Source organism: Synchiropus splendidus, chromosome 16 (assembly GCF_027744825.2).
Source record: "Synchiropus splendidus isolate RoL2022-P1 chromosome 16, RoL_Sspl_1.0, whole genome shotgun sequence".
Classification (NCBI taxonomy): domain Eukaryota; kingdom Metazoa; phylum Chordata; class Actinopteri; order Syngnathiformes; family Callionymidae; genus Synchiropus; species Synchiropus splendidus.
In genome coordinates, this window is record NC_071349.1 from 19,680,419 (window position 1) to 19,708,036 (window position 27,618).

At 48.8% G+C, this 27,618-nt stretch overlaps 1 protein-coding gene across 1 annotated transcript in view; it reads left to right on the top strand.

The window, feature by feature from the left end:
• The window catches only part of slc25a21 (solute carrier family 25 member 21), an 81,892-nt gene extending 55,828 nt beyond the window's left edge, over window positions 1-26,064 (top strand). Inside the window, exons 4-11 of the mRNA XM_053844868.1 lie at window positions 9,269-9,352; window positions 15,340-15,406; window positions 15,805-15,864; window positions 19,069-19,176; window positions 19,247-19,411; window positions 21,234-21,415; window positions 25,175-25,227; window positions 25,575-26,064. Coding sequence (XP_053700843.1) covers window positions 9,269-9,352; window positions 15,340-15,406; window positions 15,805-15,864; window positions 19,069-19,176; window positions 19,247-19,411; window positions 21,234-21,415; window positions 25,175-25,227; window positions 25,575-25,636 — 781 coding nt within the window. The 3' untranslated portion in view covers window positions 25,637-26,064. The remainder of the gene's footprint in view (window positions 1-9,268; window positions 9,353-15,339; window positions 15,407-15,804; window positions 15,865-19,068; window positions 19,177-19,246; window positions 19,412-21,233; window positions 21,416-25,174; window positions 25,228-25,574) is intronic.
• The last annotated feature ends 1,554 nt before the right edge of the window (window positions 26,065-27,618 follow it).

Here is a 27,618-nt window from a genome sequence, read left to right on the forward strand (position 1 = left end):
CCGAGGTTTCCAGTGCGGGGAAACGCGGCCTCACGTCGACGGAAGCGCGGAGACGTCCGCGGCGCGCTGCTTCATAAAGCCGGCGAACACTGCGGCTAATTGGGAGAGTGAGGGAGCTGAAATCTATGAGCAGGAAGTTTGGAGCCGCGACTCAGACACACCTCTGCTCGCGCTCCTTCTCTCTCAGGCATGGCTCTTATTAGGCACCGGCTCTCGCTTTAATGTCCACTGCTCCAAATTGATCGACAACTGGAGTAAATTTGCCCTTTTTTTCCCCACCAGCTCAGAATCAAAGGCTTTTGGTTACAGGCTCATTTTCCAAAGGGAAGGAGCTTTCAACCTGAGAAAATGCGGCTGGGAACCGCTGTTTACCCGCACCTCCACGCCGGGGTTTGTCTCTCTCCCGCGCTGACCTGAGATTTACGACTGGCGGCGGCGGCGGGTGTGGAGGGAGCACCTCAGGTAGCCGAGATAATGAGTCCAGAAAACGCCGCCGCTGCTTGACGGTTTATTAATTCACATAAGTAACGGCTCATCCTCAGGAATGACGGGTCGGTGGTTAGCTGTCGCGCAGCTGGGCCTTCTCAGGTGGCGTTTACCTTCCCACCGCTCGATTGATTAGCGTCAGCCAACGTCTCTCTGACATGAGGTATCCATTTGAAAAAGCGACAGCAGGGCCTGGCGTCAGATGAGACATCAAAGTTGGAGGGCCGGAGGAAAGCCCTTGTTTGATGATGTCTCACGAGCCGCGTGTGATTCGGCTCGCGCTGCCACATGGCCGTGTGCGGTGAGAACGTCCTCTGTCTTCACTGAGCTTCACTTTATTTTAACCTACTGGATTCTGAGTCTAAGCAAAGAGAGCTTTTCGTTTGGTGGCTTCTGTAACGTCGCTGCTGCTGCTCCGGTCCAGGGTGCGAGTCCCTCCCAGTCCCATGTCTCACCCTCGACTCTGCCACTTGGTTCTCAGTGCCCTCCACTGTAAAGTCAGCAGTGACTCAGGACTGGGACGGCGCTTCATGACCTCACGCGTCACTCACGTCGCACCTCGTGGTGTTGTGTTTTGTTTCCTGTGTATCCAGTGTTGGAGATGTTCTGGAAGTGGCAGCTCCAGCATCACCTGACTATTGAGAGCCCCTCAAACAACCCTGTGTTTCACTCACGGTGACTTCCTGTGAGGAGGAGAGCCACATGAGAGGCTATGTAATGGAAGCAACATCTGAACGTCTCCCCCGCAGCTCAGGCTCCGCCCCTCAGTATATCACACCATGGGAGTGAGACTGGGTCGCCTCACTCCTGCGTCTCCCAAGACAAAAAAGTCCTCTAGAGTAGCCTCCGAAATGTTTCATCTTGGGAGCGTGAGCGCGTGAGGTGGTCGATAGTGACGAAGGTCTGGTCTTCAAGCCGAAGATCAGGCTCAAACCAGTGGAACACCCGCGTTAGAGGATGTTCCTTTGACCCTGTGTCTCTGCGATGAGTCAGACAAATCACGAGACGCCGCTCCAAACAGGGCCTGGGCTTGGAGCTTCTCCTACGCATCAATATTCAGGTCACATTCTTCATGTTTTCATTCATGAAGCTTTCAAAGCCAGCTAGAACAGAAAAGACACATAGGCGTCTCCGTTTTCCTTCTCTTGTAATTAAGCAGCAGGTGGCGCCGGTGCGCACCTCCACCAGCAGCATACATCTGTCTCACATCTGAGGACCCCTGCGGAGGTGACCATCTATCAATCTGACTTACTGCTGCTTTCATCGCTCTTTAAAAATGCCTCTTGTTCTGTCCACCTCGTCTTGTGTTTTGACACCAGAACTTCCAAAGCACAGGAGACGTGTCCGTCCCCAGACCTGTGACCCCAGCGGGAGGAGCCAAGTCCAACTCAGAGAAGTCGCGTTCCCGTCACTTTAAAAAACTTTGCCGTAAGATTCCACTCTCACTGTCCTCGCCCTTCTTTCTTTGGGTGGCAGCCCCTGACTCGTGAACAAGACCCCAAGATAGACCCCACCTCCTCCGGTGTCTCAGAGACGCCTTAGTGTTTGAAGGGGTGTTTACGTTTCCAATGTGGTGATTTCAAGTTTATGGATGGAAACAGGGTGGCGAGAGCAAACAGAAGCAGCATCCGCTCACTTTCACTAGTAAACACAGTAAACCAATGTGGCACACTTCACACAGAGTGAAGAGCTAATTCGCGCGGACCCACTCCCTGGCTGCTCATTGGCTGCTGTCTCGGGGGGTGTGGTCATTGGAGCAGAGGGAGACAGTGAGACCCAAGTTACAGCTTTTCATTAACCTGGAAACCACCTAGTTACATGGTTCATGGGCCGGTCTCAGCTCACTTGGAGGTAACAAAGGGTGTCGGGCGGCGCTGTCTGCAGGGGGCCGCTCGCTCGGGGCCCCATCTGACTCCCATCAGGTTCCTCCTCTCATTAGAGAGTCTGCCTTTCCCTTCATGTTGAGATCCAGTTACATGGAGCTCCTCCCTCACGCGCGTCTGAGAAGGCAACTTCCTGTCACGCTTCCGCACACAACCTCAACCAGAACCGGAGCCACGCCTTCTGTCTGCCACAGGCTCCAAAACAAGCCGCTTAGATGCGTGTTTCTTTTACCGTACACAAGTCGGAAAAAACGTCATCTGCTGGTACAATGGAAATGGTCCAAATAATATCTAAATTAAATTCAATTAAATTGCAAATTTGCTCTTTGGAAGAAAAAAAAGGGCTGAAAAAGTATGACTCATTCAAATTTTCAATTGAATGCATTTCTCAGAAAAATATGGTTAAGACAAGTTAAGATAAAATGAATGTGCTTCAATCTTGTCTGGCAAATTAATTATTCAATGTAGAAGAATTATTGCAAAATAAGGCTTTTATTTAAAATACTACTGCTAATCATAATAGAAAGAACATTATTATTATTATACCTTTGTGAAACAAAATGTATTTTTATAACTACAACTTACAGTAAAATTAATTCAATGTAATTCGAAGAATTAAACTTTCAGGGGTGAAAAACACAAAGTAAATTTCAATACCAATAACTAAATATATTCATAGAAAAATGTCTATAGTAAAATACAAATGACTACAAAATAATACATTAATTAATAATAATTAATAATGGATAATAACTTAAGAACAACGTTATTAGTAACACTTATTATTATTAATAACCTAATAAATTCAGTGAAAATGATATTGAAGAAGTGAGGGGGGAAATATGAGAATTAAAAATGAGAATTAAAATGGCCAAAAAAGTCTCTTTTTAATCTCATACTTCTTTTAAAAATATCAACATTCATAAAAACCCTTTTAAAGGAATGAAAACTTTGTTTCCAAAATACTGGTGTCACACTTCTCACGAGTCGGAGGGTGTTTTGGAGGCTGCACTCATTTGAGTCTCGCGTCACGTCCGAGTCCCTGCACATGTCTGATTGGAAAAAGCTGTCCGCGGGCCTTTGGCGTGCAGGGGTTTCCATGGCAACCTCAGCTCCCTTCACTCTCAGCAGGCGTGATCTTTGATGAGGCCTGTGACAGATGACGTCCTGCCTCGCTGAGGGCCAAGGATGTCCTGCGGGCGGTGGGACCCCGGCTTGCCCCCGGCGGCTCGGTGAACCCCGGTGCGCAGCAGGGCACAAAGCAGGAGCAGCCTGACACCTGATCTCGGCTTGTAAAGAGCCGGCAGGTCAAGCTGGCCCCTGACCCCCGCGGCGCTGTGAGGCTGCGGGGCAGGACTTCATTCACACGACACACGCAGCGTGTGCAGCGTCGCTCCTGCGTCACAGCCTGCAGCAACACCACGTGTCCATCGGCGTCAGAAAATAGCTTTTATTATTATTTATCAGTTATTGTGCCAAATTCATTTAGAATAGCTGCACTTCTCATTATTTTATGTCACATTTTTCCTTCAAATTTTAATACTGACTGATTTTTCTAAATGTTTTCTGACTTGCCGAACACACTTTTCATTGAGTTGTTGTTGCGTTGTCAAGTATTGTTTACTTCCACTTCAAATTCCCTATTTAAAACATGTATTGAATTTTTTTAAAATGTATTTCAGGGTTATTATATGCGCTAAACAATGTCAGACCCGTCCCCAAAACAAGTCAATGAAAATAAATTGGAGTCCATTAGTTTCTTTCCTTGTTCTCCCTGTAGTTCAAGCTCGTTCACTTCAAACACAGCGCTACCGCGACTTTAACTAATTCGGTGACCAAGCCAATAACTTTCTTCATTCATACTTTACACATCAAGTTAACTGTATGAATAATGAATTCAAGAGAAAGCCGGTTTCAGACGACTCTCATAAAGAGGCAGTAATGCTGGACCGTGTGAGTCACAGCAGAAGAACTTATACCACTTAAGTGAAGGAGGGCGACACAGCGTGTTGGGAGGAAGCTGAGTGGCTCGGAAAACTTTTCCCTTGACTCCATAATATGAAGGAACTAACCGGTGAACCAGTGCCTCCACCTCCACCACGGTTAGCTTTAGCCTCACGCTGCCTCGGAGCCAGCAAAGGTCCGCAGCCTCTCAAACCTTTCTGGAAACAGAGGTGTTGACGTGGGACTGTACCAGTGCCTCCCCGGGACTGTTGGCAGGCCGGTGTTTGACTCCACATCACAGGAGGAATACGCTCAGAAACGGGTCCCTGCCACGTGGACGCCAAGCTTGTGGGCGAGCAGAGGCCTGGCTGACCATCCACCCGCTCACCTGAGACGTGGAGGAGGCCAGAGGCCGAAGCTGTGGCAGAGATCCTGAGCGTGAGTGAAGACGCCGAGGCTTCCTTCCCTGCGACAGTCTCTTCACGCCAGGTGAGCAGCACCAGGGAAACAAGCGCAGCTCACGGACGCAGATGTTGCGCCAGCAGCTGTCAGTAATGAATCTCACAGTGCTCCGATCCCGGCTGGGATGGACGTGCAGAAGCGTCGCACGTCAGCGTGCGCGCCCTGCTTCGTCATTATCAGTGTTCCAGCCGGCTAATTACAGAGCGCAGCCATTGTTTGCTTTGATTTCGCTGGAACACTGGCTGCGCCTCCTCACAACTGCTCCCTTCCAAAACACTCTGTAAACATTTGCTTTCCCAATAACAGACTTGCTCCATCAAGCGCCACAAAGCATTCCAGTAGATGATACTTTGATGAAAGTTTTATTTTGATTGTATTTTATTTTCTAAAATAAAAACCAAAAATTATAAATACATTTATTTTATTTTAATGTCAGGCTTACTCATTCGGGCTTATATTATTTAGTTTTTATTTTATATATGTATGTATTATATATATATATATATATACATATATATATATGAACAAATGAATAAGCACTACATTATATACAATATATTTAGTATTTTTGACTGTTTGACTCATACTTTTGTTAATTTGTTTAGTATCTATGTATATATTTATACATATAGGAGTATAGTTTTCCAAAGGTGGCCCCCCAATATTCCGACAATCATCATCCTCTTTTTCCTCATATTTCATTGTGGTTTGTTTTAAGCTACATTTGAACGTCCCTTTCTCATCAAAGCGCTCCCTCCTTGTGTGTAGAGTGAGGTGCGCTTCAGACGCCCCCCTCCGTCTGTGCTGCAGTTTTACCCTGGGCTCTTCCTGCTCCTCCGTCTCGTGCCCGTCCTCTCTCCCTCCTCTGGGGTCATGGTATATGAGCAGACATCTGGAGAGGTGAACTCCTCCCAGCATCCCCACAGTTTTATCTCTCTCCGTCAGACTCCATTGCTGCGAGGTTGTCGCTGCCTTGAGACACTTTCACAGCCTCCCTCATGACCGGGATCATCTCGCAGGTCCACTCTGGCTGTGGTGCTGCTGAGCCTGGTCCACTTCACATTTGGGAAGCAGCCACGTCAAAGCATCGACTCTTTGGACATGTCAGAGATGGGCTTTCACTTTCTGTCTCTCCATCACACGCTTCATCGTCTTCCGCTTCTGGAAGTGAACTGAAAGTACCCAGCTGCTGGCAGCGCTGCTCACATGAGGACCGAGGCGGACTGGGACCGGAGCAAACATGGCTGAGTGTTAACCGTGTTAGCAAACACAAGACTGTGGTGTGTTTTTGATGTTCAGCTCTCACCTGTGCTCAGACGTGGAAGGCATGTGACCTATCACGCAGAAGTCTTCCATTGTTTTGTGTTTTCAGCTGCTCTGACAACAACATCATTACTCTTTATATTGCCCTCTGTACAGTACTCTCAATTGTTTGATATTTTTTATTATTTTAAACCTTTTCTCTTCCAAGTATTTAGAATCAGAATTTCAGCATCTTTCAATGCCCTTCATTCAGTCATGTACAGGCCATTTTCTTGATACTTTTCTTCTATTATTCCCTCTCCAAACAGTCCTCTTTTCACATTATTATTTCCACATACGAGCTGCTCTGGTGACAGTGATGGCCGTCGCCATAGATCCAGTATACACAGTATATAGTGCCCCCTTTAGAAAGAGTCGCCCACACGTGATAGTCGGAATACTGCGCTGAGTGTTTGTAGTCCAAACAGTAGTATGAGACCCACTTCTTTCCATGAGGAGAGTTGAACTTCTGGCCCCTGTAGACATGTAGGTTCCTGTTGTTTAGTCAAAGCACTGCTCTTACTCAGCGTATTTTCTCGCCTTGGGAAGCGCTGCGAGATGTATGAAGAAGTCTTACTCATACTTCACTGAGTCCTCTGTGGAGGTGCTGGAACTGCAGGCAAGCATGTGACCTGAGACCCCACGGTTCGCAGGGCAGTTGCTTGATCCGATCTGATCGAGCAGGCTTGGCTGTCGAGCTGTTCAGGTGTAGCTGCGACCCGATCCATCTGTTCCAGTACCTGGTGTTGGGACCAACTCGGGGCTCACTTCATGTGAGGTGCTGTGGCCTCAAAACCTGTAACCATGTAACCCTGACTACCGCAGTGGTTTGAAGCCTCACGTCTTCAGGTGACATGTTTCAGCCCACCGTTTTGTGCGGGTGCCGGGGGGAGGGGGCTCATTACCCCAAGCTTTCCTATAAAAAGGTAAAGAAAAGGCTGCCTTTTTCCTCGCACCTCTCCCTCATTTAGCTCTCTGGCGGGCTTCAGATTGCCTTTTACTGGTGTGGGAGGTGGGACGGAGCGGGTCTGACGGCAGCACCGGCCTGCCCTCCTCCTCACCCTCACCTCGGCAGCTCGGGGCCTGTAAAACATAAACACAGGGAAAGTGTGATGGGGGTATGGTGGGAAAGCAGAGGGACTGTTGTCATGGTCTGTCAGTCAGAGGAGACCCGTCGCTCGGCCTCCTCCTCCTCCTCCTCCTGTGTTTTTCACTCCTTTCAAACTTCCGGTCTGGTGTGAACATGCCGTCGTCCAGGCTGCTGCCTTCTTCAGCGCGGTGCCATTAGCCGCTTCCTCGCTCGGGGCCTGGCAGCGCCACCAGCTCCTCTGCTTCCCCTATGATCTCCCGCTCCCTGCGCCTCACCCCTCGGTCCCTGCCGTTTATGGCGGGGTCCAAGAGGGCCGTGAGGAAATGAGGTGACCCCGGGGTCAGTTATGGGACTGGAGCCGGACCGCAGAGCTGCTCTCTCAGGACCGGGGCCGATAGCAGACCGGACCTGACCTGACCGTCATGTGCCTTTCATTAAGGCTGATTTGAATTTGTTTACAAGCCCCAGAAGTCTTAAATCTCCTGGTCCCCTCAGCGCCCCTCGCTCCACCATCCCGTCCCTCTTTTCTTCTTCCTTTTAATACGGTGTCAGACATCCATTTATTATGCTGTTTTAACTGGGTTTCAGAAAGGGTTACAAGCTATCAGGGAGTCCAGCGAGAGGCTGGGAGAGACGCCCCTCCATGATGCTGAGCTGCTGGCTATATGAAAGGCTGCCGGACTCCCCCGTCCCCCCCCCGGGGGGGGCCCGGCCTCTCTTTATGGCCCCATCAGGCACCCGCATGGACGACTTACTGCTGACCCTGCGACCTGGCTGTTGACGACACATGATGTTTCTGTCTCAGCTTCACCTTCCCGTCGGGGAATGTTTCCTTTTTGACTGTTGGAATGGTGCCATCCCAATCGCAACGCATTCCAGCTCATTTACAGGAAATAACCGGTCAGTTTTCACCAAGAAATATTGATATTTTTGTTGCTCGCGTGCTCCATTCATGATGAGAGACATCGTCGTAATAATACTGGTTTATTGAGCCATTCATGACACGTCAGACATCACGCTCTTCGGTGACACAAAACACACAACAACTTCATACTGTAGTTGTTTACAGAACTGTGCTCTGAAGCCTCGATACTGTTGACACACACACACACATATATATATATATATATATCTATATATATATATGAATAATAATTTCAATTTTATAAGAATTCGAAGTCCATTCAGAGTGTGGTGGAAACCCTGGTCACTGAACCAAAGCAAACTTTAGTTTGCTTTGGTTCAGGGAGGATTCCTCCATGTTTGTTGTTGTTGTTCTCATCCTAGCTGCCATGTGTCTGCTGCATCAGTGGAGCAGGAACTCCTGCACTGACGAAGGTTCACTGTTGTCTGGAGAGCACACTGTTCCATTAAATTTAATTTAATTTAATATTTTAACCTGTTTTTTTGTTGTAATTAATTGTAATTTACTTGTTAAAGTCCCGCCACTAATGAGAGAGTAAACATTGCAAGACAAAGGCAAAAGTGTTTTTTCAAAATCTGCTCAGAAGACGTGATGTCTCATGAGGAACGTAACTGAGTTAGGACTTTTCTTCTTCTTCTTCTTTTTATTGACTGTATGTTTGGATGTATTCATGCTTGACTGGGACGAGTCCCTCAAACCCGGACCTGGACGCCCCTGTGCTCCACTATGAGAAAGTTCTGTCCAAACCTTTCATCTGTAACAGGCCCCTTTAGTTTGTTCTTCCACACCTGGCTGAGGTTCACACCCGGCTCTGTGGGCTTGGTTCCAGCGCTCTGCAGCGCCATGTTTGCTGTGCAACTGACACGGCCTCCTTCTTATTGGAAATGTAACTGAAGAGCTGTGACACTTGTCTCCCCGGACGCTGGTCACGCGGAGGCGGCGTGTATTTGGAAGGGTTGGCTTAAGTAAACGTTGGAGTTGGGGCTCTCTCATCTGGGCTCAGGACAGACGGGATACAGGGGAGGAAATGAGCTGTTTAATGACCACAATCTGCTTGTTCTCTCTGAATGATGACGATAATGGGAGCCGCACCATGGAGTCATTAGATGAAATGATGCAGAATTAGATCCACGTTTAATATCAGAACAGGCTTTCATCATCGGCTTGTAATTGCAGGTTCCAGATCCAGAGGGGCAGCAGCGACCCCAACAGCTACAAGAGTCTGGCCGACTGCTTCAGAACCATCTTCCGCAGAGAGGGGTGAGTGGTGGCTGAACACAAGCCAGTCGGGTTCTGGCGCCGGACTTGATCCTGGCTGGAGAGCTGCAACGTGTCTCGGGACGCTCTCCTCCAGGGGTGAGTTTCTCCTTCTAGGTGTCCAGTGCGACTCCACACCAACATGATAGATGCCGGGCAGTAAAGGGTCTGATGGCTGTCTGGCCGCACAACATGGTCCAAAAACAACGCCTCAAACTCCCAGAACACTGAGTTGAGCAGCCTCAACTGCAGGAGACTGGTGCTGGGGAACAGGAGCGCAGCGCAGTGGTCCAGGACTGGTGATGTGTGTTTGATAACTCAGGTGTTTTGGCCTTTATTGGGCTGATAAACACCTGATGTTATTGACAGACAGATCTGCTTCAATGAATCATGCTGCGCTCTACAGTCATAAAACTTCCAGGCAGCTGGAGAGTGTCCACTGACGGACGATGAAGCAACGCTCTCGCCTGATATTCAAGCTTGTGTTTACAAAAAACTCGTTCTGCTGTCAAATATTAAAATGAGATTAATTGCAATTAATGATCAAACCTATTAATGATAAGCTCATTGCTTTCATCAAATGACAAATTATGTAGGATTAAAGATGAACTGTATTTGGCTGAAGATCAAAGAATGTTTTCTCCTCTAGACACTCAAGTTTCCTCCCACAGCTTACGGCGCTGCTTATGACTCGGTCTATTCAAGTAACCATTTTAAAATTATAGTACAAATATTTCTATATATTTAAATCATGTAAAAATATTCAATTGCATTTTATTTAAATATGAATGACAGAAAAAGTTAAATCTAAGTAAGATGTGAGGGCACTTTATTTAAAAATACCTTTTACATTTCTTTTTTGTCATTTTTAACTTGAAATAATTGTTGAAATGCCAGGTAGTTGTCCAGACACGTTTGGACATGATCACTTCTCACTGAACTCACGTGGGCCACATGAATACAATGAGCCAGTAAAGGATGAAAAGTGAAGGGATGTTTTTGTCACCAGCTGCTTTAACAGAGAACTGCGTGCAGTGGTACTGAACACTTTACTTGCTGACCAAATCTGGTGTTCACTTGAGTTTCTTCCATGCATTTCTCGGTGTGAAAACTCAAGATGACTGACAGTGTTCGGCAGCAGGGCTCCTCCTCCTCCTCCTCCTCCTGGTGACAGGCCTGTGAGGCAGCGCAGGCGTCGGGGAAAGTGCTTGCCACTTGCTCTGTTTACGGCGAGACGACAGCTTTACAGCGGATATAAAGCTGATCTGCTGCGAGGTGCGAGCGAGGGCCGGAGCGAGGTCGCCTGGTGACAGTTGGAAATCCTCGCTGGGCATCGTGACGCAGCAGCCGCCGCCGCCTCTGCAGCCCACACGCACATTAAATTTAAGGCCTGGCTCCTGGCAGTGGTGTCAGCGAGGCGTCCGAGCCGGGGCTGTAATCGCTCCCCTGTAGCACATCATGAATTACATCCAGGTCAAACCCTTTAGCTAGAACTTATCCAAATAGAGACTGGAGCAGCTGGTGTAGAATTATTATTCCAAATAAACAGATCCCGTCGGCTCTTTCAGCCCATGACAGAGGAAACCTGACCCTCGCTGGACGACTGAAGCGACGAATTGCGCAGTTCAGATGTTCCTGCTGTTGAGACAGAAGTGTTTTTTGTTTTCCCCGGCTGTGTCTCCAGCCGCCGCTACACACGCTAAGTGTTTCCGTCTGCAGGCGACAACACAAAGATCCTGCCGCGCCGCGTGTTCCTCAGCTCCCGGGTCGAGACCCAGCAAAAGGGTCCGTGCTCTACGGTGAGGCTGCGACGCAGACCACCCACACGGTGAACTCCAGCACAAGAGCCCTGCTTTCCTTCTCCAAATTAAGATTGCATTCATGTAAACAATCCTCCAATTACAATAATACACACGATGGATGCTAATTGCTAACATCAGTTGCTACCGAGAAAAAAAGTTGTTTTTCAGCTCCAAAATGTTTGGTTTTTAACCTTAATTCAAGTCAGGGTTTCGGTGAACCAAGGTCCATTCGGGTCTGTCCCAACACGCGTTGATGCTGAGGCTAGGTGGCGCTGGAGCAATAGAAGGCCGTGACAATGTCAAGGTGAGCGCTGATACTGATCAGGTCCAAATATTAGCAGATGAAGCATGTCTGTTGTTGGGAAACCTCCCCGTCCAGGTCGTGTTCTCATGGATGTTGTGAGTCAACAACACCACTGGCTTGGTGGATGGGCTCTGCTCTGCGTCCGATGCAGGCTGTCAAAGAAGGAAATGTCTATGAAAATACCAGACAAATGATGCGCACAGACGCTGACTGGCGGAGAGGAGGTCCAGTCGCAGGACGCCATTTGTTTAGGAGAGACTTTACATCGGGAAGCAAATGGGGATTCAAATGCTGAGACTCGGCAGATGCTGTAACAAATTCCAGCCCTCCATCATCACCTGGTGGCTCCCCGGCCTGACCACACCCGGATGTCTGTGGTGGACATTTGCATGAGCAAAGAGAGGCCATGGTGGCGGGGAGGGGGGGCTTCCGCCCAACTTGCGACACGTTACAATGGACTGATTTTGTGAGGACTTTCCTCGCAACATGAAAAGCCACTTGGCAACTTCAGGTGTTGCCGTGTCACCTGCTGACAGGTGTTTTGATCGCAGGCTTCGGTTCACTGGTATTTTTGGATGCAATGGGCCGAGCTTCCCGGCAGCAGAACTCTGGACTCCATATCAGCGAGGATCATCTGCCGACTGTTGTGACAACAGAGCTGGTGCCACCGCTCGCAGGATGCACTCGGTCACGCCACCGTGTCCCTCTTGTCCACAGACCTGTGTTCAATATCAACACTCGCTCCGGCCGCCGCCGCTGCTGACAGTTCACAGGTCAGGGTGACGCACATGTGATCACTTCACCGGGACTGACACTGGATTGGTCCATCACTTTAAAACAACTGAAGTCAATAGAAAAGTGGAGGAGGGACGGTAGTACTACGCACAAGCAAGACAGTACGTGATGAACCTGACTCGGTTCACTTGCTGGACTAGATCTCCTCGACGAGTATGAAGCACTTTATTGTATGTCATTACTATGTTTATTCATACTTTGTTTCGCCTAGTGACGACGCTAAAATATGTCTCTGGGATTTGCTCTGGGATTTTTAAAAATGTTTTCGCTATTTTAAGTCATTTTACTCTAAATTGAGCTTCAATATCGGCAAATATCGGCGTTTACATCATGCATGTCACAGGGACAGATAGACTCCTAGTGGTGCTCGAGCTCTCTCTCTGTGGAGATCACATGTGCCCCTTCTGGAGCCCTTATTCAAGTTCCACCCAAATATATTTTTGGTATTTGACGTGGCATTTATTTGAGTTCTTGTGAGAACCGTATCGCGACCTGCACTGCCGTGGCCCCTCCCACTCCTCTCCTCAAGCCATGTGAGCAGTGGTCCAGCGGCTCCTCAGACAGGTCAACACAAAGTTTACTCAGACTCTTTCAAACCCCAGTGTTGCTACGTTTATTAGCATGTGCTGTGACCCCCATGCCACTGTTTAAATTCCAAGAAAACCACCTCAGAAATTCCACTGAAGTGATGTTAAATAGAATTATTAAGCTTCTTTGTCTCACAATAGACACATTAAAAGGCATTTTGTGTTTCACTGCCTCTAATTTTGAAATGTTTACGATCCGTCCCAACGAAGATAATATTTTTGCGAAGGGTTCCCTCTCCTCTGGCCTGAGCACCAGCCCCCCCCAAACGCATTGCTGCAGTAAAGTAGTGTCAACATTACTTTACTCAACTCAACCTGCAGTCCTGCAGAACAAGTAGATCAACAGGTGGTCGTTGAGTCCTGTTACCATGGAGACAGAAGAAGAACAACAAAGCCCCTGCACTCCAACAGGCCCTCCTGGAAAGATTGACAAATACATGAGATTTGACTTCATGTTGTGCTGACAGTTAGCCGCGTACATGTTGTTCTCCTTATTTATTTATTTATTTTTTTAATGAAAAACATGATCCTTCTTAAAATTGTTTGAACAAACTCATGCAGGGACTCGCATCCCAAGTGCGTGAAAAAACACATTATATGCAGTGTATTACTGGGTAATTAATCACTGCGCGTCTCCACCGTTACGTTGCTGCTTTTGTCTTGGAGCAGTTGAGTGTGTTGGCCTGACAAACGGAGAGAGAGAGAGAGTGTGTGAGAGAGAGAGAGATGTGGTCTGCTGCCTCCTGTGACAGTTTGCTCTCAACACAGAAATATCAATCACTTGTTTCTGACAAGCTGCGTGAGTCGCACGCTGTGTTTGCATTGGCAGAATCTTCATGTACCTAGGTGGGGTTCCATGTAGAGACAGTTTAGAATAAATATTTGAAATTCAGTCCTGCACCTGTGTCGCTGTCGGTGACTGACAGCTACCTGAATTTATGACGGCCGATCTGCTACACTACAGCTCAGCGGGAGAAAGCACGCGAGCACAGCTGAGCCTGAGAGCGACGGATCCAGCGTTGACCAACTGACGTCGGGTGAAGTTTGAACTGACAGGAACTGAGCACAAACCCTCAGGACAAAACCTCAAAAGCAAGGGTCGGATGTGGTGGTTCACGGACCTGTGTTTCTCTTCCAGGGTCAAACGTATGGACTTGGGTCCACCATCATTTGATGTGGCCTGTGTCAGGGCTTTCTGTTGGAGAGCTAAGCCATGTGGGAGAGACTCAAAGTAGAGCTGTAGAGCGCTTCTGCCTCAAGGCAAGCAAGTTGAGTTGGTGTGGGAAGCTTTTTCCGACGCTTCCAGGACTCCTCCTTGGTGAAGGTCTCACGTTGGTGTATGGGAAACCTTCGTATTCCTTTGCTGCTCTGGACGGATGGATGGATGCAGTTCTTTGCTTTTGTTTTTGCGTTGGCTTTTTAAGACTTTGGGGACTGCTGTCTGACCTTGCCTTTTAAAATAAGTGGCAATAAGTAGCATCAGTCACTAACATCAGGGAGTCAGGCTTTGTTACAGTTTCCTTCCTCAAGAACCCTCCAAATGACTTCCTCTTGACGTCCAAGGCCTGAACAGCTGACTGCGTCGCTCCTTCCATGACTGTGTGGCTCCATAAAAAACCCACCGATGTGATGTCACACCGTCCCTCTGTCCTGGCTTCGCAACACTACCTGCTCACTGAACACAAATGTATTTTTTTTTTAAGTGATGCATTACATTATTTTTAGTATTCATGTACTTAAACTCTTGGCTGGACTTGTGTTTTGGGGGAAACCAGACCTCCAAATTGACCTAAATTACACGGCTACAAGCTGGTGCAACATCTCAGACTCTTAAATCACTCTCCTCCGGAGCACGTTCTGCAGAGGTTGTGGGTGAACTTCTGACCATGGCTGCAGCTCCCTGGTCAGGGATCCCCTGCTTCCTGCTTCTAGTTTGACAGATATTTTCAGACCAGGGACATCGATACACGTCGCAGCTGTTCTGGAGGGGAAAACAACGCGGAATTATTCTGCTATTCCAGTTTGTTTTTAGAAAAAGTAGAGTGGCGACATATTGTGTTGGGCATCGTCGGGAAAAATAAACATGGAGAGGTTGGTTAGCACAGCTAGCAAGGAGCTGACTTTAACGTGAAACCTCATGTGCCTCCACAAAAGTCGTGGCATGTCGCTACGTCATCTGCGGCTCACGCATTCACGCATGTCAGTCGCACTTTCCATTCCAAAATGAAGAGGACGTGGATCGCAGGGATGAGTTCAACAGACCTCATTCAGTTGAGAAACCACCACTCCACTGTTCACGTGACACCCTAGCAGTCAAGCTAAACGTAAGCTAATGGAAGCTAGCCTCAGCTAAATTTGATAAAAAATGTGATGCCTGAGCTGAGCCAAAAGGCACTTTGCTCTTTCGCTAGCATCGAGCTGGCGTGGTGTGATGGTTGACTGTGTGCTGACTGCATGCCTCATGCTCAGCTCCCACACAGTGAGCCATGTTTTGTTTTTCAGGATCTTTGGCTTCTACAAGGGAATTTTGCCTCCCATTCTGGCCGAGACACCAAAGAGAGCAGTCAAGGTGAGAAGTTTGGAGCAGGAGCCTCGCGCTGACCACGCCACCATGATTAGACACCACGCTCTCCGCTCTTATTTGTTGCACAAATATTGACTTGTGAGCTGCGTGTGACAGCCGAGCAAACCTGCCTGTGATCTGCGCTCCGGCGCTCGCTGCCCTGGAACGAGATGCTGGAGACCAAGACGTGGTGTGGACTGTGCTGTACAAACAAGCGTTCACACTGAGAAGATGGAGTCATGGCTCACACCAGCGTCTAGAGCCATGAAGTAGAGCAAATGGAAGCCACCACTAAACCGCCCGCTCTGGCATGTCGCCTCTTGCCCTGATAGACAGAGCGGTGAACGGCGCTGCAGCCTCCTCTCGCTCTCAAGTTCAACTTCCTGTCTCTGTTTCTCTTGCAGTTTTTCACCTTTGAGCAGTACAAGAAGTTGTTGAACCTGACACCTCTGTCCCCGGGACTGGTGAGTGAGCACACGCTACAGAGTCATTCAAACTTTATGACCGCCTGGAGACCTGGAGCACAAACAGAAGCCCACTGGTTAAAGAACGTGTCTCTGGTGGTCACATGACTCACCTGATACCAGCTGTGTTTTGGACCTGGTCACCACCATGATCTGCAGATGTGTCTTCACCTTCCTTCACTCAGGTGCTTTGGATCCTTCGTTCTCACAAGGAGACGTGATTTTTTGGTTAAAGGAGACGACATGAGCTCCATGTTAGCAACCGTTGGCATGGCTGCTAAGCTAGTCGAGTCACGATGGTGATGAAATGCGCGACTCTACTTTAGTTACTCCACATCTATCATCCTTGTGATACATGGACATTCAGAAGTTTCATCCCAAAACCTTTGGAAGGAAGCATGTTGAGGATGGTGATGGCCCCATGACGGTGATGATCACAGCGTTGAACCATCACTCCCTGATCCTGGAGCTCTGCAGTGAAACTAGTGCATCACTCAGCACCATCACTGTCTCCACAGCTCAGTAGAAGAGTCTGAAGCGGCTCCTTGCTCCATTGCTCTTCCTCTACGCTCAGAGGAACCAGGAGAACATGAGGCAGTGGGACTGGAGCTACCGCCTCAGTTGCGCTACTCTCTATCTAATGCTAATCGGTGTCAGCCGGTGAGTTCTCTTGCTCCTGAGACATGTCTGAGACATGTGAGCTGACGGATTTTAAGTGCGGAGCGAGGTTTCCTCCTCAGCTCCAGAAGGTTCAACCTCAACACGTCTGTCGGCCTCAGCTCTGAAAGAAATGACACAAGAAATGGGCCCTATCTTCCCCACTGCTATAAATACAACAGCATGCGATCTGGAATTACACACACACACACACACACGCACGCACACGTCAAAATTGGCCTTTTGGGCTAATGAGTCGTCGGAATCCCAATGTTTATAGCTGCGTAGCTGTTCGTCAGCTGATCACTGTGGCACTAATGACTGTGCGCGTCTGAGTGAAACCACATTATATGAGCTTCAGTCACGGCAGCACGGAGCGCAGACGTGGGCAGACCTTTCCCTGCTGCTCCTCTATAAATCCAGAGTAGCTTGTCAGGAGCCTTTTTTATAGTTTCGCGAGCATCATTTTGTTTTAATTTTACTGCTCCCTGCCTTTTTATAAGTGCCAACAAAAGTCTCGAGGCTGGCGAAGAATGAAGATTCTGCATGGCTAAATAGTTGCTGAAGACGTCCACCAGCTTCAGTGTTGGTTCACGCTGCCATGTTGAAGCTGTTGCCCCGAAACACTGAGCTCATTCACAGCCAGGGACGTCGGCTTCCAGAGCTCCTGAGCCCAGACCTCAGACTGGACAATAGGCTTGCTAGCTGTCTGTCTGTCTGTCTGTCTGTCTGTCTGTCTGTCTATAGATTAGAATGAATTATTAATTATAATTGTAATTATCATTATTATTATTTAATTGTTTAAGTAATAAGAACTTAAGTAGTTTTTTCCTGATTTTATAAGATAAAGTATATTCCTTAATTTTTTAAGTATGTGCTGTTAAATTCAACAACTCGTCTAATATTTGTTAAGACTGATCATTTTTGGTTTATCATAACTATATATTATCATTCTTATGGTTCAATACCATTTGTAACTGCATTGAATTATTTTTGCATATCAAGTAACTTTTTTACATTTATTTTAAATTTAGATTTGGCATCATAATATAGGATGTTATTATTTGTTGTTTTATTTATTTACTATTTTGGGCCAGCTTGGTTCATCACATACATTTTTTTTTACGACTCAAATATCCATTAATATTTCCCTCAAAATATTGGTTTACTTGTCCACTATTTTTATTTTCTTCATCCATAATGTTGTTTGATATATAAAAAATGCTCATATAATGTGCTCACACATGGAATTTGATTTCCTTCACGAAAAACCTGCCCCTATGTTTTGTTTTTATTTTCCCCTATATAGTAGAAAAGCTTTTCCAATGCTCTCCATTTGAACAAGACACACCCGACTGTCTTCTTCAGGAGCCTCCAGGTTCACTGAGGTCTTCCTCGCAGCAGCTCTTCTCCAAACAGATGTATAATCCCTGGTAGGTTCAGCTGCATTAATCGTAGCTCACCTCTTCCCGCGACTGTTGAGCAAGCCGGGCTGACGTCGCTGGGGTGTGGCCATCACACACACACACACACACACACGCCACCTATTCAGCGTGGGCCGTGATGGATGGCTCACCTGCAACCCGAGGTTGTCATTTATCCTTCGGGCCCATCCATCACACGCTCCGCGCTCGGCCTCTCGCCGTCGCGGCCCGATCGGCGAGGACCGACTCGCTCGTAACACAAACAGACACGTCGAATGTGGCCGCCTGACTGAGTCAATACGGCGAGGCATGTCTGGGAGGATGGACCCGAGGCTGACAGCAGGATAAAGACGCAGCAAGAGTAATGAGCCACCGACACGTTCTTGACATGTCCCCAGTACGCTCCTGTGCGAGCGCCAGCCCACACACTCCTCCACCTGGAGCAGCGCCGTCTGTAACACAGATTTATAGATCTGTTATGCCATTGGCTGCTGATGCCTCACATGCTGGATTTATTGGCTTCAATTATTAAAAGATGATTTATGAAGCGTCGGCAGGAGAAGACGGGGCTCGGAGAAGGCGTTTCAGAAACGACAGCGATGGGTTGCGGGCACTAGGTGGCGCTGCGTCACGCTGAGGCGGAGGCATGAACTGAAGAGGTTGATGGTTGGAAAGTTATGAAGGTCACAGGGTTAGGTTCGGAGCCGTAGGAAGGAAGTGTGTCGTTGAAGATAGGAGACAAGAAGGGGGCGGAGTCAGGCTCTTCAGGCCAGGAAGCACGAGCGCCGAGTAGCAGCGTGAGCCTGTAAGACGGTGTCGTCATGATGCCACCCACTTCCTTGTGTTTCCATGATGTTGCAACACCAAACCAGTTCTTCCACCAGTGTGATTTGGGTGGAATTGAGAAAGTAGTTTTTCTTTCCTCAAGAATGAGGAAACAACCGGGCACAGAAGGGAACAGATGCTGGTGCTGGTGCACCACCAGGGCCCAGTCTGAAAGGGGAGTCCAGCTGCTGGTGCAGGATGCTGGTTGGTGTTGTTCCCTTCAGTGTTCAGGCTCCGTGTTGAAGGGCCGGGCTGGGGGCCTCACCTTCTCATGGGCGCTCGTCCTTGTCTGCTCCAGGCTCTGTCTGCGGCTGGACTGGGCGCCGGCCTGACCGAGGCCGTGGTGGTCAATCCCTTCGAGGTGGTCAAAGTCAGCCTGCAGGCCAACAGGGACTCCTTCAAAGAGGTTTGAAGCAGACGTGAGTCTCCCCTCACACAGCGAGCCATTTCAAGTGCCGACGTCTTTGGTTCCGCAGCAACCCTCGTCGTTCGCTCAAGCCCGACGCATCATCAAGACAGACGGGTTCGGACGGCGCGGCCTGAACAAAGGACTGACCTCGACGCTGGGGCGCCACGGCGTCTTCAACATGATCTACTTTGGCTTCTACTTCAACGTGAAGGACGCCATCCCCAGCAGCCCAGTAAGACCCCACTGTTTGTCTGAGAGTTTGACAGGATGGTCGGTGCGTGTCGGCGCCGCGGAGCGAAGCAAAGCACGAATCAGAGGAGAGCTTGTCATCTGCTCAGCTAATACCTCGCCTGTTTGCTCTTCCTCACATCCTCAAAGGTTCAGGTTGCACATCCGCCAGGGCCTGACGCCCAAACAAAAGCTCATTCTGCTGAATAGAAACGTTACCATACGCCAATGAGCTAATTGGAAGCAGACAAGGGCACGAGGTTTGGAGGGGCAGAGGTACAGTTGCCGCTGCTGCGTTGGGTCCTCTGCGGCTGGATGACTGGGACAGCTTCTCTCTGGCTCTGTGTAGCGATGTTTGAGTCCTTGTTGATCCAGCAACCTCATATTTGCTTTGGCAAACAATCAAAGATTTTGCGAGCTACGATTGAATGTTTATAGTCGGACGAGTTTTACAGGTTCAGGAGTTTTTATATCTCTTTTGAGGTTTATTTTACGTGCTTCGATTTACCAAGAAAAATAAATGTTGCATCGCTCTCGTTCTCACTGAAAAGACCACAGGTTAGCGTATTTTTTGTTGACCTCATGGCGGCCGGACTGCCACAAGCAACGGTCCGGATGTGGCCCTCGAACCACACTTTTTTCACTGACTAGATCAGAGGTTCTTCACCTTTCTGACCTCGGGGCCCACCTTCTCCAAAACAAACAGAATTACTGATTTTATTGGTGCTCAATAACCACACATGTAAACAAACCAAAGCCTTGTGAAATGACATGAAAGATGCAAGTCATGTTCATCAAATGTAAACAGACAATACAGAGACAATACAAATCAACAATACAAAAAATATATATACACTTGAGAACTGTTGAGAAAACTGGAAAAGGTCATGAATACAACTCTGAATAATATATAATAATAATAAAATATATCATGTAAATGTCATAAAACTTCTAAATATCATAATATATATATACATTATTATATATGTTATATTTTCGTAAATAAACTCTAAAGAAGATAAGTAAAGTGTAAGTTAAAGTATCGCCATAAAATGTTTAAAAATGCTCAGGTGAACAGTTTTTTTACTTTATCATTGTTTCTTCTCAAGAACTTCTCCATAGTTGGTAACTATCACAGATTTACAGTTGTCAAGTCAATCCAGTCACTCACTGCACCCATCATATGTGGCTTCTGTATTAAAACTCAGCGTCTCACGGCCCACAGGTGTGGCGGCCCTCTAGAGGGGCTCGCGGCCAGTCATGGGCCCCGGCCCTGTGGTTGAGAATCAGCGGTCTAGATGACCGACACGGAGGGTCAGTAGCGGCTGGAGGTTTACGGCACGTGTCAGTCCACCTTGTGACCAGTGGGCGTGGCACAGGTATTTGACTCCGGCCCCCGCTTCAATGAAGGCGTGGGGGGATTAGCCGTTGAGTTCGCCGGACTCTCCGGGTGTCCGGCCGCCGGAGAGCGTCCCGGACCAAAGAGGCTGCTGTCATTTGTAAGAATCTCCTGGCCAATTAGCTGTCCGAGCTCTGCGAGTCTGGGCTGCTCTGCTACAGTAAGAGCCCTGTGCCGAGTCACCGGCCAATTAACTAAATTGTCCCCATATGCCTCGCAGTCTGCCTGCATCAACCCTCCTTATGAATCCTGGGAAGAACATGTGCTTCTGTTCAGCCAATCACAGCGCTGCGCCACAGTCAGGAAGCACTAATCTGCCCCCCGCTACCATGAAATGAGGGCGGCTTTCATGCCGGCTTTGCAGCCATCGGCACAAGCTCGTGCACACGTAGCACCGCCCACTTATCTCCCTCTCTCTCTCCGGCAGGATCCAACTCTGGAGTTTTTAAGAAAGTTCACCATCGGCCTGGTGTCCGGGACCATCTCCTCCTGCGTCAACATCCCGTTCGACGTGGCCAAGAGCCGAATCCAGGGACCCCAGCCCGTGCCCGGGGAGATCAAGTACCGCACCTGCTTCCAGACCATGGCACTGGTGTACCGGGAGGAAGGGTGCGTACCATGGGCTTCTTCTGAGTCCAACACCAGACACGCGGGGTGAAACTCTGTCTTGGCAGTTCTGATCTGAGGAAGCAAACTTTTAGCTTCTCAGGCAGGAGCATGTGTTCCCCTGCCCAAGAATGGGGCGTGGCCTGGCACCATTGTGACGAGCACATCTTCTGTTCGGTAGGATCCTGGCTCTCTGATCACAGTTTCCAACACTCTCCTCGCAGCCGCGTCACACCGTCGTTTTTCTCTCCTGGTGCCTTGGTGGTGTGCCGGTGTGGGTACCAAATGTGTTCTTCCTGCCGCGGGATGATGACGTCACATGCAGCATACACGATATATACAGTATAATTTAATGTTTTAATGAGCCAGAGGGAATTGAAATAAAGGCCTTCATAGCGCTTTCTACCACGTGCGTGACATTTATTTCCACAAAATACGATGTTTGTCGTCGGATCGTTTGCAAAGTTTATGTCAGTTCATCTCCGCAGTCTGCGGAACAAGGCGTCGCGGTTGGCTGCTCTTCAGCAGTGAATTTCAATTCAAGGTGTGGCCAGCTGCGTTTCTCAGGGCATTAACATAAATGAGATGCAAATATGAAATATCTCATGCAACTATCTACTGTGATGCATCAGTATAGATCTAGACAATGATATGACTGTTCTGTGAAACTCTCGCTCCCTTTCGACTGGCAGACGACTGAAAATACCTTCACATGTACATCATTATCTGCTGTGGTTTTTGTGCGATCTCAAATAAAAACAAAGCGGCGTACATGTCAGCCAAACACGACGCCTTGCTCCGCAGACTGTGGAGAAGAGCGGACATGATCTTCGCAAACAATCCGATGACAACCGTTGTATTCTGTGGAAATAAATGTTACACATGTGGTAGAACGCGGCATGAAATCCTTTATTTCAATTTCCTCTGGCTCATTAAAACATTTAAAAAAAGATCTCGTACAGGGCGGATGTGAGGTCATCGTCCCGCGGCGGGTCGGACACATTTGGTACCTACACCAGACAGGTGTCCCCACCTCCGTCGTGAATGGCTCCCCATCACCCGAAAAACGATGTAGTGACGGGCTGGAAACAATGGTGACACTGAGCACTTGACCTCATGTTTGGGGGTTGTTTCTGGACCGTGGTTCGATGGGAGGTGTGTCAGAGCCCCTGTGATCCTGCTGCTTCCTGTCTGGCAGGAAGTGAGAGAGCAGCCTCCTCCAGTGGTGCAGTTTTCCTCTGATAATGTTGGCTGTCTTGCGCGCCGCTGGACGCGGCGGTGAGAGCGTCGCCTGTTTGTGCTCTACAGTCAGGAACATATTTATCTAACTTCCCTCGCACTCAACTGCCCGCTGAAACTCAGGTGCGTGCTCACTTTCACCCCTGACAAGCGGCGTCAGTGGCGGCCGCGGCCACTCTGCTGCGTCAGCGCTTCATGGAGCGTGATCTCAACGCGGCGCCTCTGACTGCAGATGAACAGCTTGTTGCACAGTCATGAGTCAAGGAACGGAAACGGAGCGCTGACGCGGCGCTGGGCTCGCGTGCGTGAGCCCAGTCTGTCAGGGCCACGGCGACTGCCGACATGTTTTCATGGTGAGAGAGAGCGACGCGGCCAAGTGGAGGCGGCGAGGCGAGATGGACGTCGCGTCGGCCGCCGGCCCCGGGGCCTCCCGCTCCGCCAGCCGACATGTTTGTAGTTAGCGCAGGCTGGAGCCCCGCGGGCGGCGGCGTGGCAGGGGCCGCCGCCAGAGCCGCTCTAACACAACACAGTCCCGGCTAATTAGTGGTCCCCATGGGAGACGTCGTTAAGCAGCCCCTAACGAGCTGCGCGGCGCTCCTCGGGTCAATCTAATCAGACAGAGGGGCACGGAGGAAGTGGCTCCAGCCTTATTAACGCTCTCAGCAGCGGCGGGAGCGCCGGGCCCGGTCATTAGCTGGACGCCGGGTCACGTTCACACAGGCGGCGAGGAGAGCAGCTCGCACCACGGCTGAAGAGGACGGACCTCCGCCAAGCAGCTCCTCTGGAAGCACCGTCCCTGGTTCAAGGTTTCAGCCGGAGAGGACGGACCTCCGCCAAGCAGCTCCTCTAGAAGCACCGTCCCTGGTTCAAGGTTTCAGCCGGAGAGGACGGACCTCCGCCAAGCAGCTCCTCTGGAAGCACCGTCCCTGGTTCAAGGTTTCAGCCGGAGAGGACGGACCTCCGCCAAGCAGCTCCTCTGGAAGCACCGTCCCTGGTTCAAGGTTTCAGCCGGAGAGGACGGACCTCCGCCAAGCAGCTCCTCTGGAAGCACCGTCCCTGGTTCAAGGTTTCAGCCGGAGAGGACGGACCTCCGCCAAGCGGCTCCTCTAGAAGCACCGTCCCTGGTTCAAGGTTTCAGCCGGAGAGGACGGACCTCCGCCAAGCAGCTCCTCTAGAAGCACCGTCCCTGGTTCAAGGTTTCAGCCGGAGAGGACGGACCTCCGCCAAGCAGCTCCTCTAGAAGCACCGTCCCTGGTTCAAGGTTTCAGCCGGAGAGGACGGACCTCTGCCAAGCAGCTCCTGTAGAAACACCGTCCCTGGTTCAAGGTTTCAGCCGGAGAGGACAGACCTCCGCCAAGCAGCTCCTCTGGAAGCACCGTCCCTGGTTCAAGGTTTCAGCCGGAGAGGACGGACCTCCGCCAAGCAGCTCCTCTGGAAGCACCGTCCCTGGTTCAATGTTTCAGCCGGAGAGGTTTCAAATGTCCAAGGTTTCAAGTGTCCAGGTGGGATTCAAGTGTCCAGACCACCAGCCAAGTGGCTCAGTGGCAGGCGCAGGTTTGACGGCCAGGAGCCAGGAGCAACGCATACCACAGCAGCGCTGCTTTGACTGAGGGAGGGATCAGCGCATCAATACACTGGAGCTCTACAGTAGAGTGGAGAGTAGAGTGGCAGCCAGTCCATGGGATCATCTCCTCACCTTGGTTGCTCCTCAACACCTTCCCACTGTCAGGATTTCATGGCATCATAGCGAAGGAGACAAACACGAAGGGAGAGGGGTGAAACCTGAAACCAGGTGAATCAAAACTCACGCCTGACTAAGGGGGACAACACAAACACATTGGAAATAAACTCACCTGGCCCAAATAACAGAAAGCACTCGGTGGTGGAATTAGACACACACACACACACGAGGAATAAATCTATCAGGAGAAAACAAAAGGTGAGTTATACAAACACTCACACACGATATTATCACGAGAAACTGAAGTCGAGGCGAGGTGTGCAAACTAAGGAGGCGGCAGAAAGAACGTCAGGCTCTGGAGCACGAGAGAGCAGAGTCAGAAGGGAAGTAACCATCTGGCACCGGAAATAACAAAATCAAAGAGGAAACCGAAACGTGACACCAGGGGGCCGGTGCTCACGTGGGGTCAGCTGTGCCGCTGAGAGCTTGTCCACCATCTCTATCGTGCTCCAGCCACAGCTGCAGGTGCTCCTCAGTTCATCGTGGTAGAACCACAACACCATCCTGGACATGACCAATACAATTTTCTATGCTGTTGACAAACAAACACACCAACATAACTACCTCCCTGGCTGAGGTGAGAAGCCACACACAAACACACAAGTATACGCTTCAGCGCCTCGCTCCTGACATGTTTACTCACAACACACATAAAGACACAGACGCATCAGTAACACGTGAACACGGAACCAAGCGCTCCGTCGGTGAGAGCTTGAGTTGCAAGACGCTCTGATGTGGTGAAGGATTTCTCTGGTCATGACTTCTGTCGTCCACTGTTGCAGGTACCTGGCGCTGTACAAAGGTCTGGTCCCCAAAATCATGAGGCTTGGACCAGGTAATGGATCGTCTGACCTTTGACCTTGCTGTGATCATCCAGTGTACATGTCCACACAGAGGCTGCAAATATAATCAATTCAAAACCCAAATGCCAAAACAAATAAAACAAAAAACATTAAAACGTTTTTTAATTTTCAAATACGAATAGAGGTATATGTCACCTTTGTTATTCACACAATATTTTGAAAGATAATATTTAAAAATAAACATGAGAATGATCATGTTCTTTGACACACAAACACTGACTTTCAAACAAATCTTTTCATTTATCCTTTATTTTTCCTTTGTTTTTATGTCTTTTTTTTACAACTTCACTTGTACTTACTTTGCTGTCTGTGGTTTTAGGAGGAGCCGTGATGCTGCTGGTCTATGAATACGTGTCTAAGTGGCTCCAGAAGAACTGGTAAGAGCAGTGGTCCGTGGAGTGGAGCCGGTGCAGTGCCTTGAAAACCTTTCTACGCCTTCATAAATCCCAGTATTAATCCTGTAAACAGACTTCAGTCATTCCTGTCAGCCATGTGTTGTTTTCTGGAGAAGAGCCTCTGGATGAAGTCCTCATGACACACACACACACACACACACACACACACACACACACACACACACACACACACACACACACACACACACACACACACACACACACACACACTCTCAGCAGGGTGTCGTCTGCGCCGCGCGACGTGAACCTTGATCCCGTGCGCCGCTGATGCCGGTGCCCACGTCCCAGTGCTCATCCTCGACTGTGAAGTCTTTTAACGGTTCCACATTTGTATTGGTTTTTTAAAGACATGTAGAAGTGTGTGGTGAATATTAAAAGAAAGTGGAAGACGGATCCGTCGCTGCATGTTTGACTTGCCCCCTTCTGCCAGACCTGTCGGTGGAGAGGGGCGTTCCCCACAAGTATGCAGCCTCACACACACGCACACACACACACACACACACACACACCTGTTGTGCAGCCCTGAGGCGCAGTGGCTGCGCTGCATCCACTCATCTTGACCCGGCTGAAGCGCTCATCCTCTCATGTGGGAGTGAGCAGAGGCGGCGTCTCCTCCTGGAGGCGCTTGCTGACGGACTAACGGTGACGGCCTGCGGATGGATGGCGGCGGCGGCGGCGAGGTCGCGGCGCGCGCCACTCGCCATCATCTGAATTCCCCACACACGACGAGGCTCGTAAAACTCTCCACACCTCTCGTCTTCTCTCCTCCTGTTGCCACTGACATTTCTATTCTGTCGGAAGATGGGTGGCATGTCACCTGTGGGTGGTGGTAGAGAGCACAGTCTCTTCTACAGCTGCAGAAGAAGTCTGGCTCGTGCAGCAAAACAAAGATGGCGTCTGTCTGTCAACTGTTAGCTGCATTCTACATACGCCTTTCTATCCATACAAACTGTCAGCATGACGACAATGTCATCACCTCTGTCATATAATTAAACCAAAGCTGCGGCATGGGGGCCACTGGTGGCCCTTTGATTGTGTTCCTCTGGCAAAGGTTAAAACACACAGTTACGGTTTGAACTCTAAATAGGTTCTTCAGAAGTTTGTTTGAATTAGATTCCTTGTATGTCAAATGCTTATTTTCACAGTATTTTTCTCAAATTTATTTCTCAAAAATAAATACATAAAAATACTGTAGAAAAAAGCCTGTAATAACATGCCTTTTTAAAAATCTTATTTTCTGTTATCCAATATTCACCACATAAAAAGACAGATAATCTTTAAGTAAAACAAAATAAGATTTTGTCCAATAACACATTTTAACCATATGTCAGGGCCAAATTATTTCACTCACAAAATTTGAGTTTCATTTAAGATGATTTTTTTCTTCGTCTTTTGCCTTGACGGCCCCTAGCATGAGTCACAGGGGAGAATGTGGCCCTTTGCCTGTTGGGTATTAAATCACGTTCATTTTCATATTATAATTGTTTTCATTATATAATTGTATTATTATTATTATTATGATGCAGTTTTCAAATTGAAAAGTTCCAATGATTTCTTTTTCCTGCTGACCAGATTTTTTCTTATTGAAATCAGAATGAAAGAAACATATGCTTAAACCATATATCCAAACTGCATTAAATCCAAAGGTGACAAGCAAACACTGCGCCGTGGACTGGTCACTGCTGTGAAACTGAGGAAACAAACATCGTTCCTTCGAGCCGCTGAGTCATGAAAATATGAATATCTGCAAGGAAAATCCTGTTAGCGTCACAGGTGGAAAGTAGAGCTGAGGAATGTCAGTAATTCCAGCCTTCGACCAGGCAAGTGGAGGATTATCATGGTTAAAGTTTCAAACGCAGAAGAAGTGTGTGTTGTCTCCCGTGTGACTGGAGAGAGTGATGACTAGCTGGAGGTGGACAAGGCAGACGTGATGGATTTGCATGTTGA